Source organism: Microplitis mediator, chromosome 1, assembly GCF_029852145.1.
Source record: "Microplitis mediator isolate UGA2020A chromosome 1, iyMicMedi2.1, whole genome shotgun sequence".
Classification (NCBI taxonomy): domain Eukaryota; kingdom Metazoa; phylum Arthropoda; class Insecta; order Hymenoptera; family Braconidae; genus Microplitis; species Microplitis mediator.
In genome coordinates this window covers 4,363,988-4,377,883 of record NC_079969.1, presented here as the reverse complement: position 1 = coordinate 4,377,883, position 13,896 = coordinate 4,363,988, and the positions used below count along the sequence as shown (strand labels likewise).

The 13,896-nt window shown below is 31.1% G+C and overlaps 3 protein-coding genes across 5 annotated transcripts; 2 read left to right on the top strand and 1 right to left on the bottom strand.

The window, feature by feature from the left end:
- The first annotated feature begins 32 nt into the window (after positions 1 to 32).
- Positions 33 to 3,157, top strand: LOC130675655 (CDP-diacylglycerol--inositol 3-phosphatidyltransferase). Its single transcript, XM_057481468.1, has 5 exons — positions 33 to 191; positions 303 to 403; positions 1,553 to 1,841; positions 1,994 to 2,157; positions 2,260 to 3,157. Exons 2-5 carry the CDS (start codon positions 358 to 360, stop codon positions 2,412 to 2,414), a joined length of 654 nt encoding a protein of 217 aa, XP_057337451.1. The 5' UTR covers positions 33 to 191; positions 303 to 357; the 3' UTR covers positions 2,415 to 3,157.
- A 162-nt stretch (positions 3,158 to 3,319) lies between these two features.
- On the bottom strand, positions 3,320 to 6,191 carry LOC130675589 (pseudouridylate synthase 1 homolog). Of its 3 annotated transcripts, none has more exons than XM_057481371.1 (6): positions 5,994 to 6,191; positions 5,527 to 5,898; positions 5,109 to 5,448; positions 4,701 to 4,956; positions 4,177 to 4,322; positions 3,320 to 3,800 (listed from the first exon to the last, which is right to left on the bottom strand). In XM_057481371.1, the coding sequence occupies exons 1-6, from the start codon at positions 6,025 to 6,027 to the stop codon at positions 3,578 to 3,580; spliced, it is 1,371 nt and encodes a 456-aa protein (XP_057337354.1). In that variant the 5' UTR covers positions 6,028 to 6,191; the 3' UTR covers positions 3,320 to 3,577. The 3 variants fall into 3 exon arrangements, with proteins under 3 accessions (XP_057337354.1, XP_057337346.1, XP_057337362.1); XM_057481363.1 differs by having other exon boundaries at positions 5,976 to 6,190; XM_057481379.1 differs by having other exon boundaries at positions 5,527 to 5,926; positions 5,994 to 6,185.
- Positions 6,192 to 10,372: 4,181 nt separating this feature from the next.
- LOC130664621 (charged multivesicular body protein 7) lies at positions 10,373 to 13,877 on the top strand. Its single transcript, XM_057464659.1, has 3 exons — positions 10,373 to 11,795; positions 12,132 to 12,321; positions 13,348 to 13,877. The coding sequence occupies exons 1-3, from the start codon at positions 10,737 to 10,739 to the stop codon at positions 13,410 to 13,412; spliced, it is 1,314 nt and encodes a 437-aa protein (XP_057320642.1). The 5' UTR covers positions 10,373 to 10,736; the 3' UTR covers positions 13,413 to 13,877.
- The last annotated feature ends 19 nt before the right edge of the window (positions 13,878 to 13,896 follow it).

Below are 13,896 nucleotides of genomic sequence, written 5' to 3'. Positions count from 1 at the left end.
CTTATTTTAGTGACACCTAGTGGATAGCAGTATTGACAAAATAATGTAATTGATTATTGAATTACTATTATTATTATTATTATTATTGTTATCATTTTCCTCATTATTGTGACGTGAGTAATAATAATATGCCGGGTTCAAAGTAAACCATCAAAGAATTGGAATCCGCATCAGTTCATTTAATTCATCGGGTAACTATTTTTTTTTAACTTTAATCGATTAAATACCAAATTGATTAAACTTTTTTTTTCAAAAATTCAAAACAAAATAACATTAATAATCTATTAATAAACATATTGCAGAACAAACTTTCCTAGAAATTTCCTCTTCATTGGGTACTTAGAAAAAGTTTATACAATGACAGAAACAGAAAATATTTTTTTGTTTGTTCCAAATTTAATCGGTGAGTCATATGATAAACAATAATAATTATTATTTATATCTTACATAAGTTAATTTTAAAAATATAGACAACTTATTCTTATATTATACGAGCACTTGTTGGTTTTCATTTATTCAATAAGTCATGATTGATTATTCTTTTTGCAATTAATTACCATTAATCATCACTAAATTAGGCAGTGTTCCATGTCCTCACAATATCTCTACTCAAGAGAAATGGCTACAATTCTACTCATTCACTTTTTTACTAAACCTGAGGCCATGCCTGAAAATTTTAAAATTTTGACTTTATTATAAATAATAAATACTTTTTTTTAAATATTTTTGGTATAATACCTTTCAAAATATACCAACGGAAGTGCCCATTGTTGATTTTTATTAAAAAATAATTTCGAATAGATTTTAGAAAAGGTTTTTGAAAGTGAGTTTTTCAAACGCACCGCGCCCAACCTGAGTTTTCGAGAGACGCTCGACGAAGGGTTAAAATATATTTGAGTAGAGACTGAGTAAAGAAGTAAATGAGTATACTCTATAGAGTTATAAGCCCCGAGTTACTCAAAACTTTGATTTGGCTTGAATAATTAGAGTGTGTCTCAGCTCGGGAAAGTAGAAAATCTATCAGGGGATGAACAAGTGGATAATGGCTTGTTGGGAATCCGAAAAAAACAAGTGGAGGAAGCCCTTTACATAGGGTATGGGAAGAAGTTGCACTCCACCACTAATCCTACGCGATCATGTTGACCAGAGCTGGGAGTCTGGTACCACGGGGGGTCTTTTCAAGCCCACTGCGACCAGAGTCTCTTTATTTCCTGAGATGGGAGCAGTGTTTGGCCCGAGAGAGGTAAGACTCGTGGTGGCTGTGGTTAGATACCATGTGCAATGAGGATTTTTGATTATACCTCCGGTTAATGTCCACCTTAGTCGTCACTTGATTATATTTTTCGACAGAGTATCGTTTGGGTAGAAGATGGGGATGCTACGCAACGCGAGTATGCCCCAAAGGGCGAGGAATCGGCTTCCGGTCGGCGGAGGTGGACTTCGGTCCCGTTACATTAAAATTAATTATAGAGTTATAAGCATTTTCCTAGAGTAAAGATTTTATGAGTAGACATGTAACACTGCCACTAAATTATCATTTATTTCCTTTAAGGTTTTGCGAGAATAATACTAGCTGTTATTTCGTTTTATTTTATGCCAACAAATTACGTTATTGCTGGCTGGTGCTACGTAATAAGCGCACTGTTGGATGCTGTTGATGGTCATGCTGCTCGATACCTTAATCAAAGTACAAAGTTTGGTGGCATGCTCGATCAGTTAACAGATCGAGTAGGCACGATGTGTCTTCTCGTTAATCTCAGTATGTTCTATCCAGCATATGCTTTCTGGTTCCAACTGAGTATGGCTATTGATATATCTTGCCACTGGATTTATTTACATACGTAAGTAGAGCAACTTACTATTAATATATTGTATTATATAGAAATTATATCGAGAGCAGGCTTATGCAAGCTTTAAAAAAAAACTGATATATGGGAATTAATTACAAAATCACAACATATCATTCTATATACAAATGTATTTCTGTATACAGGACAATTTTGCAAGGAAAAACCAGTCATAAATTTATTGACATGTCTGAAAATCCGATTATGAGTATTTATTACACGAATCGTACGGTTTTATTTTTAATGTGCGCTGGAAATGAAGCGTTTTATGCGGCTCTGTATGTTTTGCATTTCACCGAAGGACCCATTTGTAAGTTTTATTAATATTCGTTTAGCGCAGCGGCTTGAAAGTTCCCACTTTCCGGAGGGAAAAAAAAATCATTATTTATTTATATACTTTGTTTTTTTTCAGTGTTCGGGATAAGTTTATTCAGAGCAGCGTTATTCATATGCGCACCTATAGCAATAGTAAAATCATGCATTTCAATACTTCATGGATATGTCGCTGCTATAAATCTCAGTATAATTGATGTTAAAGAACGTCGAGAATTAAATAAAGCAAAATAATCATGTGTTTAGAGTTTTTAAATTTGAAATTTTATGACTGTTATGTGAGTTTTTTTTATTAACGTTAAGCAAATAGTTGTTATTTTATTTAATCTTTGATGATGTGAATAATAGATGTATTTTACTATCTATAGTCAAGAAACCAAATGCGTTATGTCGTGCATAGAAAAAAAGAATTTTTTTGGCGCAAGAAAAATTTTTATCGTACCAAGAAAATTTTTGTTCTCAATTCATAATGCAAAAATTTTCTTGGGGAGAATAAAAAATTTTCGCGCCAAAAAATCTTTGTTCTGTGTAAAAAATTTAGATATTTTCTAAAAGTGTCGATGTTCTATTTAAGTTTTAAATTAGTCTACAAAATAGCCATTATTTTTGGCATGTTATGATGAAGTGAAATACAAAATAACATTTAACTTGTAGATTTCGTTTAGTCTAATAGCATATGATTTTACAAAAATTATATTGACCTTCCCAAAATTTAAAGATAAAAAAAATACTCAATTTTTAGGCGATTATCAAGCCGTAACTTAAAAATAAACTCCTAGAGTAATTAAAAAGTTGGCAATAAAAAATTACGGCTTAAAGCCACCAGTTTTGAGCTCCAGCATTCGAAATTTCGAATAATAGACAACTTAGAAAAATATTTTGGTTTGTCTTTCTTTTTATTACTCTACGATAGTTTTTGCTAAGTTACAGCATGTAAAAAGTCGCCTAGATCGATATTTCATTCCACAAACTTCCATTAACATAATATATAATTAATTAAGTAACTAAAATTTTAATTGTTATATTTATCTTATCATGAAATAAATAAACATATTTAAATCTGACATAATGTTCTAATTTAAAAAATAAGGAAACCTAGATTCTTACAAACTTTTTTTTACTGTGTACATGTAACTTTTTTTACACACGATATATGTTGATTTCGATCATAAATTTTTGCTGTGCATTGAAGTTGGCCTTAAGAGTAGCAGTCCCAAGGCAAAATAAATTTTTTACAATATAATACAATAGATTCTTCGTTGTTTACACTTGCAATTTATTTATACATAGAAAAGTCAATATAAAAAAAAATCAAATAAATTTTACTCAATTTTTGTTGTCACTGTTTTTTTTTTTTTATTATTGTATGAAATAGCTGAAAGTAACAAAAAATTATATTATGATTTTACTTCTAGCTTTTCATTTTGTTCTTCTTCTAGCTTTTCATTTCCTTCTTCTTTTAGCTTTTCATTTTGTTCTTCTTCTAGCTTTTCATTTTCTTCTTCTTCTAGCTTTTCACTTTCTTCTTCGTCTTCTTCTTCTTCTCCTTCTTCTTCACGATTAAGAGCGATTCTTTGACCCAGTCTACAGCGAGCTAGTTCTCCCAGCCAAAGTAACATTCTATGATAAAATGTTAAGGATCAACTAATAAAATTATTTATATAAATCTAAACATTCAAATGCTAATAGAATTAGCATGTTATAAATTTACAGTAGACCAAGTAATTTTAAAAATGCTGAAAAAAAAAAAGATAACAAAACTTATATCATATTAAAGTTACAAAATAATAGAACAATTTGAAAAACGGTTGATCGGAGGTCAGCTTTCAAGATTTAAAAAAAAAATATTTGAATTTTCTAAAAAATAGTAAACTGTTACTCGGCCTTGCAGACTACAGAAAGATCTGGGCCTAGTTTACGGTATCAGCCGGATTTGAACTTTTCCGTTGTCTCCATTGAGATAACAGACAAAATTTAAAAATAATTGAAAGGATACGATCGATCATTGATTTCAGTTTCTTCAATGTGTTGTAAAATAAAATCTTTATGAAATTTTTTAATCTGATCATCACATTCATCCCACTCTAATTTTTCATGAATTCCATCAGATCCGTATCTTCTATTATAATTATCATAATGAACCTAAAAATAGATATAGATTTTTTTTACTACGAGCAGCAAAAGGTCAATTTTCTAAAGGTGTTAGGTACAAGTGTGACAATAATGTTGGTTAGTTCTATTGCTTACACAATAAAATTGCGTGGTAAAAAAGTTTGATTTCCTACCACCCAATTGGTCAGTTCCCAATAGTAGGAACACTTCAGCTGCCCAATTTTGAAACACAGTAACTGACAAAAATAAAATTTTCGAACTATGTGTTGAATCAAGTCCACAAGACTCTACTGAAAATAAAAATACTAAAAAATCTATTTTGAAAAATTTGTCCCGTACTGTGTTTCGAAATTGGGCAGTTGACTCTATACTGAGTGGCTAAAAATAATATTTAGATAATCAACTTACGTGATTAAGAACTAAACCTAAACTCGGAGCAATGGGAATGTCAAGTTTCTCAGGCTTAAAACATTCTTCGATAGTACTTTCTGGTACGATATTTCTAATTACGCCGATAGCGAGTGCCATCATTTTTCTGATTTGATGAAGCATAAAACTTTGTCCTTTAATTAAAACAGTTGCAAACTCAACATTATTTGAAATATGAGTTTCCAAACAATGACATTTCATTATATATCTCATAGCCCTTGGGTCAAACGGTCTCCTGAAATAAAAAGAATTAAAATTCCATCAATCATTAGTAATTTTGAAAGTTAAAATATTTACGAAACAAAATATAAATCAGTGCATTTTCTTGACTCAAGAACTTTTTTTTCCGTGTATATTCAAATCATATTTTTGTATTCGAAAACTTACACTTTAGAAGTAAAATTATGAAAATTGTGAGTTCCCTCATATATTTTCAAAACCGTATTTACTTTGTCAAGCAATTCCTGTGTCGCGCGAAAATCAGTATAAGGCTTTCCATCAATAACTGAAAGCTGTTCGATCCGTTTTAGAATGTCTTCATCACTCGCAGTTCTCGTAACAACCGAAGGATCATCTGGCGCGAATGCATACGTCGGAAGTGTGTAAGTATAAGTCCTTGCATTACATTGCGATTTACTATTAAATCCTTTTGTCACTCGCTTCAGCCCAAATACTCGTATTTGTTTTGGCAAAAATTTATTGATGTCTTCTATTGTTGAATACTCAGCTGTAACCGTAAATTCATGCAATGAAATACAAATAATTTGATTGATTAAATCCAAATATTTAAAAATAAATTACATACGCAATTTAACAGAACAAATTTGACGAGTAGCAGACACTCCTTTGTCGGTCCTCGCGGCTCTTTGAAAGTGAGTGTATTGAATTGTTTCGAATGACTCCTGATCAATCAGCTCAGCTTTGAGCATCGCTCCTATCAAATCTTCTTCTATCGTTCTCATTTGTGGATTCCGTTGCATGCCATAATAATCTTTACCTAAATACCCAAGTAATAGAGCGAAGTTTCTTTTTTTTATACGCTCTGTTTTTTTTAATTTTTTTGGATCGTTATCGTCGTCGTTATCCGTCAAATGTCTTTTATTATTCTCCTGTATACTTCCATCTGATGATTTGATGGTTTGTTCATTTGGAAACATTTTGTTTACGTGTGTCGAATCTAACGAAATTATTCAAAATATAATTCGCTGAAATTAGCAGGAATATTATAAACAGATAAATTGTTCCGTCACTTACAAAACGAATGAAATTTACTTTTCAGATCAAAATTTTTTACTATACGAAACATTGATTTACTTTATGTTTTTATACTTAAATTATTGTATTCCTTTTTAAGATACTGGACAGATAATTTACACGGCCCGCATGATTTTAAATTGAAAACATTAATGCTGGTTAACCTCAAAGAAAATTAACCTAAACGTTAAAATGCATTGGTTATAAGATACTCAAAGATGGGAAATCGATGAGAATTAAATTGACGTCAGGTTTGCAAAAGAAAAGTTTGCTTTAATTTGATGACAAATTGTACCAACTATGAGATCCCTAGCCCAGTTTTTTTTTAGCAAAAGTTTACTTTTCAAACGTTTGAATTTTTCAAATGTCCGTCAACTTCGGGCTTTTCCGTTGTACGAAAATTTGCACACTTGCTATACAATTTGACGTAAATTTACCACTCGAATAAGAACGCAAATTCACTTAAAAAGTTGTATACAAATTGTTGTCAAAAACGGAAAAGCCCAAAGTTGACGGACATTTGACGAAAAATTTTTAAATTTTCGGATTTTTTTTTCAAAAATTCAATTTGAGTAAAAACAAAACTAAAAAAATACACAGGTAGAAAATTTTAAAAAACTATAGGTGCAATTTTTCAAATATTTTTGTTTTTAATTATGATACTGAAGTTAGCAGACGTCTAATAAGTTTTGAATTTTTTTTATTAGGCGGTAAACTATAAAAAAAAATATTTGGAAAAATTGCACCTGTAGTTTTTCAAATTTTCTATCAGTGCATTCTTTTAGTTTTGGTTTTTTTGCAATTGATTTGTAGACGAAAAAATCCGAAAATTACTAATTGTCTGCTGACTACAGGATCATTTTTAATTTATTGTTTTTAAAAAAATTCAAAAATTATTAAACGTCAGATAACTTCAGTATGACCGTGAAGTTAGCCGACACCCGCCATTTTAAAAATAAAAAAGCTTATAACTTTAGAAAAAAAAAAAATTTTCAAATTTAAAAAAAATGCTCGTGTAGATTTTTCAATTTTCTGGACGAGTATTTTTATAAAAAGATCAAAAAATAAATACTCGAGGTACAATTTGAAATTAAATTTTAAGATTACTTATTTTGTATTCAAAAGGTTTTACAAACCTCATTACTTTTTGATTTTTATATATATTTATTTTTTTTTATTATTGTTAACAGTGTATAGCATATTTATGCCTTTTACACTTCTTGCCTTTAATCGCAATCGCTACCTTTTTCTATTCCCTCCTCTTTTTTTCATGCGGCTGTGGACCGACTTGTGCTTCTGTACTGCATCATTACGTGATGCCCTATACCCCACCTTTTTGCCGTGGGAGTATAGCGGCAAAGGGAAACCACAGAGAAAACCTTTTGCCAGTACAGCTGTCATTTTTCGGAGCAGGTGAAGTTCCAGTGATCGATAAAATTCCCATTTTACCGATCACTGGCTCTTCAGTCCGCGCCTAGCGCACAGAGACGTCCGATCAAGCTCAATGCATGGCTAAGCGGTCACCCAGCCAAACAGTAACCACGCTCGGTGCTGCTTAACTTTGATGATCGCCCGAGCCACACATGAACCGATCGGCTGCCTCTGCCCCTGATTTTTATATATAATTTTTCGAAATCTACACGAGTATTTTTTTTATTTTTCACTTTTCCAATTTTTTAATCTGGAAATTAACCGTTTTCGAATAAAATGTCTTGTAATTTAAAAGAAAACAAAAATTTTGAAATTTCGAAAAAATACTCGTGTAGAGTTTTCAATTTTCTAAACGAGTATTTTTTTTAAACGATCAAAAATACTCGAATTGTTATTTTAAATAAAAATTCATAAATTTACAATTAATCAAAAGCTAATTGGTTTTTAAAATTTATAGTCGGAGGCTCCCGTATTTATGACTACGAGAGTGTACTTAGGACAGAATTAAAAAGCTTTGACGCTGTTTACAAATTTTGAAATTTCCACTTTACATGCTAAATGAAAGGAAAAATTTCAAATTCAATTAGCGAGTTCTTAAAATTAAAATTAAGGGCTCAAATTTTGTGGGAAATTTTTTTTTTATGTCTAGAACAATATTCCGTCAATGGAGCAAAAAAAAAAATAGTCGTTTCAAATGAGCCACCCTACACGGAAAGAAAATTATGGGAAGTTTTGCTATGCATTATGGGAATGGTTCCCATAATGGTATGGGAATAGTACCTACACTACTATAGGAATGGTTCCCATATATTATGGGAACCATTCCCATAATAGTATAAGAATAGTTCCCATACCATTATGGGAACCATTCCCATATCATTGTGGGAACCATTTCCATAATGGTATGGGAATCATTCCCATAATGGTATGGGAATCATTCCCATACTATTATGGGAATGGTTCCCATATTGGTATAGGAACTATTCCTATAATATTATGGGAACTATTCCCATAATGTTATGGGAACCATCCCTATAATATCATAAAATTTTTTTTTGCACAATAGTGTAGAAATTTCCCAAAATTTGAATTTTCTTGAATGTTTTGTGCTGACAAAAAATTCTTGTTAAAAATTTTAATGTTTTTTTGCCAAATACGATTTTTTTTTTCAATCTTTGAAATTTTGTTTTTATGTTTAATAATATTTCTGTGTATTGTAGAAGTGATTGCCACGCACTTCTTTAAAATAATTTTTTCATGATAATATAGGAACCATTCCCATAAATTATAGGAATGATTCCCATAATATTATAGAAAGCATTCCTATAATTATAGGAATCATTCCTATAGTATTATGGGTATCACCCCTATAAATTATAGGAATGATTCCTATAATTATGGGAAACATTCCTATAATTATAGGAACCGCTCCCATAATTTATGGTCGTAATTCCTATGATGGTATAGGAAAAAATTTCACAAAATTATGGGATCCGCTGCCATAATTTTCTTTCCGTGTAGTCTATATTTTCTATGGGATTTTTATGGGATTTCCAGAGAATTTAACTTGCGATGATTCTATTTTTTTTTTAAACTCCAAGTGCTGGGTCTATATTTTCTATGGGATTTCTATGGGATTTCTCTGGGATTTCCAGAGAATTTAACTTGCGATAATTCTTTTTTTTTTTTAAACTCCGAGTGCTGGGTCTATATTTTCTATGGGATTTCTATGGGATTTCTCTGGGATTTCCAGAGAATTTAACTTGCGATAATTCTATTTTTTTTTTACAACTCCGAGTGCAGGGTCTATATTTTCTATGGGATGTCTCGGGGATTTCCAGTGAATTTGACTATGGGATTTCTATGGGATTTCTCTGGGATTTCCAGAGAATTTAACTGGCGATTTCTGAGACTCTTTCAATCGAAAGTACTAGAGAATACTGGAGGAAAAAAAATATTAGAGTCCTAGATTGAGCAATCTTCATCGAAAAAAAAATTTCTCACCATAAATATGAGCTCTTAATTCCAATGCAAAGTACTTGCCATTAGATTTCAAAGATTTCTCATTTAAAATACACGTAAATTAAATTACTTTTTTTTGTAACTTTCTAATACTCAGCTGCGTTTCATGATATCAAGGCGGTTTTGGTCGCAAATTGTAGGGCATTTGGTGTTCTTCAAAAGTGCCCATAGTTACTTAGCTGTAATTCCAGCTGTTTCACTTGTGTCCGTTGCGGAACTCATTTTTCGTATGAAATTGACCTTTATTGGCTTGCAGAACATAAACCAATGAAAGTACATCAAAAATGTTGATAGAAATTTTATAGGAAATTTTATTCCCTTCGAAAAAAGTCCTACGAGTCAAGTCGCTAAAGTCCGAGTTATAATCGTGTTAATAATTTGAAAAATATAATATAAAAAAAAAATTATAATTGATATTTTCATTAATTAATTTTTATTTAAAATAACAATTCGAGTATTTTTGATCGTTTAAAAAAAATACTCGTTTAGAAAATTGAAAACTCTACACGAGTATTTTTTCGAAATTTCAAAATTTTTGTTTTCTTTTAAATTACAAGACATTTTATTCGAAAACGGTTAATTTCCAGATTAAAAAATTGGAAAAGTGAAAAATAAAAAAAATACTCGTGTAGATTTCGAAAAATTATATATAAAAATCAAAAAGTAATGAGGTTTGTAAAACCTTTTGAATACAAAATAAATAATCTTAAAATTTAATTTCAAATTGTACCTCGAGTATTTATTTTTTGATCTTTTTATAAAAATACTCGTCTAGAAAATTGAAAAATCTACACGAGCATTTTTTTTAAATTGGAAAATTTTTTTTTTTTCTAAAGTTATAAGCTTTTTTATTTTTAAAATGGCGGGTGTCGGCTATCTTCACGGTCATAACTTCAGTATCTTAAAATTGACAGCAAGTTGGCGAACTTGCTGTCAGGTTGGCTACTGGGGAGCTCAGCAGTTCAAGGTACAAAAATAAAGTGAAGTGGAGTAAACCTGTGCCTTTTGTTATTGTTGCTCAGTAGCTTTAAATTGTCAAAATTGTGAAAGTGCGCAGTTGGAAAAAATAAATGAATTTAAATTCAAATATACAAACACAAGGAATTTAATTTTATCATCATTCTCAAATATATAAATATAAGTATAAGTAAGCAGAGGTTAAGTTATTGTTCTATACAACCCATTTTATGTCAATGTCATGAACACTACGAATTAATACACATCACTGTTGATTTTCCTCTGACAGCTCAACTGTCATTCGCGAAGCCGCGAAATTTTATAAAATTTAAAAACAAATTTATTGTCAAGATGAATGTTTCAAATTCCGTGGATAATTTTCCATTGCCCATCAAAGATATGCCCGAGTCCTGGTTCAGAGATGAGCAAATGAATGCGATGTTCGCAGAATTTCGTAGTCGTTCCGTAAATCCCCAAGATTGGGATTCTAAATATAAATTTTGGCAGGAATTAGTGTCAAAGTGGCTGAGCTTTAACAATAAATGCAGTTTCACAATGACTGATCTTAAATCGACATTTAAAAGAAAAGGATGTACGCCTCTATGTTTAAAAACTGTCCTTGAAGAATTACACAGGAATCGGGAAATTGTCACGGAAGATGAATTTTTGTATGACCAAAATTCTTGGACCTCTTGGCTAGTCGACACCGTTGTTAAGAAACCAGTAGTCTGGTCTTTTTCGAAACTTAAAAATTATTTTGTCACCAGTGTTCCTCTCAATTCAAATATCCGGTATATTCATTTGAAAACAGTCAAAGAATTAGCAGATACGATACTTGGTTTGTCATCGAATGAAAATCCAACAATTTTGTCAGTTCAACAAATAACGGAAAAATGCAGAGTAATTTGTGATAACAAAAGTTTGTCTGAAGAAAATGTTAAATTGGCTTTACTATGGATTGGAAGATACAAAAGTAGTCAATTAAATATTCAAGGCAATCATGTGTGGGATTGTCTTTTAAAAATAACGCCGACTGGCATCAGTAATTTGTCTGAAATAGAGGAGGGTTTGTATAAAATAAGAGAAAGTGAGAAAATTATTTTAAAAAGGATAGAGGAATTAGAAACTGAACGTAATGAAAATTTAACGAAGGTAAAGTCTTATATAAGCAATGGACTTAAAGAGGTGGCGAAAACTTACTTGAGAAGAAAACATGAACTTGATAAAAGAATAGAGAAACATTCTGTTACGCTACAGAATCTTCAGAGCTTGAAATTAAACATTTCTGACGTGCACTCTAATTCAGAAGTTCTACATGCTTATAAAAAAGGCAATGAGATACTGAAAAACTGCGAAAATACTGGACTATCTGCGACGAATGTTCAAGATACAATGGATGATATGCATGAGGTAAGAAGACTTAGACTCATAATGTACCTGAAGATCGTAACGTTTTTCGCGCGACGAAAATAAAAAAAATTTATGTAATTTTACGAGTAGTTTCGGGCGAGGGTGGCCTAAGATTTACGGCTGACATACCAGCATTTGTAGGCAAAACATTTCAGAAATCTTCCAGTACATTTCTTACTTTCCTAATTTTTTTTTGTTGCGCCAAAAAAATTCCGATCTTCAGGAACACGATTCATAATGATACAAATTTTACTCTATTGTTCAAACAAGCGGACAAATAGATGATTTTTAAAAATAAAATTATAAATTTGTTTTAATAAATATTTTTTTTCTTAGATAATTGAAGAATTGAATGACATTCAGAAAGTACTGTCGGAACCTGTAAAAATTGATGAATCAGATCAGGATCTAGAGGAAGAATTAAAAGAGTTAATGAATTCTAATTCTGATAATGAACCGCTGCCTTCAGTGCCTACTTCTGAAATCTCTGATCTTGAAGAAAGATTATCGGATTTGCGTTTTCCAGGTTTGTTTATTTTTAGGAGAATTAAATTCATATTACTGTGAATAAAAATATAAATTTTTACACTTATGGACTCAAATGAAATGAAACTCGATTGTAATTCTTACTAGGGTAGTTTGGGATCTAAAACTTTCAAACCTAACTCTATTTTTAGTAGATTTCATAGAAATCTAACTTTTGTATTTGTCTTTATGGTGAATTTTCCAAAGAACTTTGTCATAGAGCTAGGAGTCTGGTACCACGGGGCCTTTTCAAGCCCACTGCGACCAGAGTCTCTTTATTTCCTGAGATGGGAGCAGTGTTTGGCGCGAGAGAGGTAGAACTCGTGGTGGCTGTGGTTAGATACCACGTGCAATGAGGATTTTTGATTATACCTCCGGTTAATGTCCACCTTAGTCGTCACTTGATTATATTTTTCGACAGAGTATCGTCTGGGTAGAAGATGGGGATGCTACGCAACGCGAGTATGTCCAAAAGGGCGAGGAATCGACTTCCGGTCGGCGGAGGTGGACTTCGGTCCCGTTACATAAATTTTTTTTTTTTTTTTTCATTATCACTCACAACTCTCCGCTTCTTCGTATTTGATGACTTAGTCAAGTGAAGACAGCTGAAAATTGAACTAGTCTACATGTTCAATTCGGCTGCCCGATTTCAAAACACAGCAAGGGACAAATTTTTCAAAATCGATACTTTAGTATTTTTAGTTCTAGTGAAGTCTTGTGAACATGATTCAATACATATTTAAAAAATTTTACTTTTGTCAGTTACTGTTTTTTTTTTTTTATTGAGCAGCCGAATTGCTTTTGCACAGTTGATTCACTCACGCAAAAGTCATATTTACATTTTATATTTTTTTTTTTGCGTTCATCAACATTTAAAATATACCTACATAGTCGTTTTGCCCCACTGTTGAATCTGTATCAAATTCTTCTCATTTTCCTTAAAAAATCTGAATTATTTAAAACAAAAATACAGTTTATTAACTTCAGCACTAAAAATACATTTTATTAATGTTATTTCTATTTATAGAATATCCCGTGCCTCCACAACCAAAAGTTTCTTCTACGAGCCACAGTGTCAAGACTTTATTGTGAATGAATTATTTTCTTCGTTAAAAAAATGAAGTAATTAACAGTTCATATTTAAATATATTTTTGTATACTAACATAGTCAATTATTAAATATTAAAATTAGCTGTAAGTTTATTCAATTAATATATATTTGATGCATAATTTACTCAATGAGTGGACTTATTGATATTTATATTAAAATTGGACTGGGATTTTTTCCCGTGTACTTTATTTGGATTGAAACAAAGAAAATACATAAAAATAATGTTTGTTTTTTTAAATTAATGGTCAGTTAACATGATGCGCGATTAATATGAGACTTACAATAAAAAAATGTAATTCTGACAAGGATATAATGAAGTCAAAACAAATTCAGTTGATGAAAACCAGGCGTTTCTGTTTTGAGTAAAAAAAACTGATGATTGTCAAGCCGCTCATGCACAATAGTCTGAACTTGGCTTGTTTTTGTTGGCTGAACAGGCGTTAAAACTCATAATTTCTATGCAGG

Coding starts and splice junctions, on each gene's coding strand:
- LOC130675655 (XM_057481468.1), top strand. CDS start 358: ATGACAGAAACAGAAAATATTTTTTTGTTTGTTCCAAATTTAATCG. Junction 404..1,552: donor GTTTGTTCCAAATTTAATCG/GTGAGTCATATG, acceptor ATTTCCTTTAAG/GTTTTGCGAGAATAATACTA. Junction 2,158..2,259: donor TTTCACCGAAGGACCCATTT/GTAAGTTTTATT, acceptor GTTTTTTTTCAG/TGTTCGGGATAAGTTTATTC.
- LOC130675589 (XM_057481363.1), bottom strand. CDS start 6,027: ATGTTTCGTATAGTAAAAAATTTTGATCTGAAAAGTAAATTTCATTCG. Junction 4,323..4,700: donor TAGGTTTAGTTCTTAATCAC/GTAAGTTGATTA, acceptor ATCTATTTTTAG/GTTCATTATGATAATTATAA. Junction 3,801..4,176: donor ACTGAAATCAATGATCGATC/GTATCCTTTCAA, acceptor ATTTTATCATAG/AATGTTACTTTGGCTGGGAG.
- LOC130664621 (XM_057464659.1), top strand. CDS start 10,737: ATGAATGTTTCAAATTCCGTGGATAATTTTCCATTGCCCATCAAAGAT. Junction 11,796..12,131: donor CAATGGATGATATGCATGAG/GTAAGAAGACTT, acceptor TTTTTTTCTTAG/ATAATTGAAGAATTGAATGA. Junction 12,322..13,347: donor ATCGGATTTGCGTTTTCCAG/GTTTGTTTATTT, acceptor TTCTATTTATAG/AATATCCCGTGCCTCCACAA.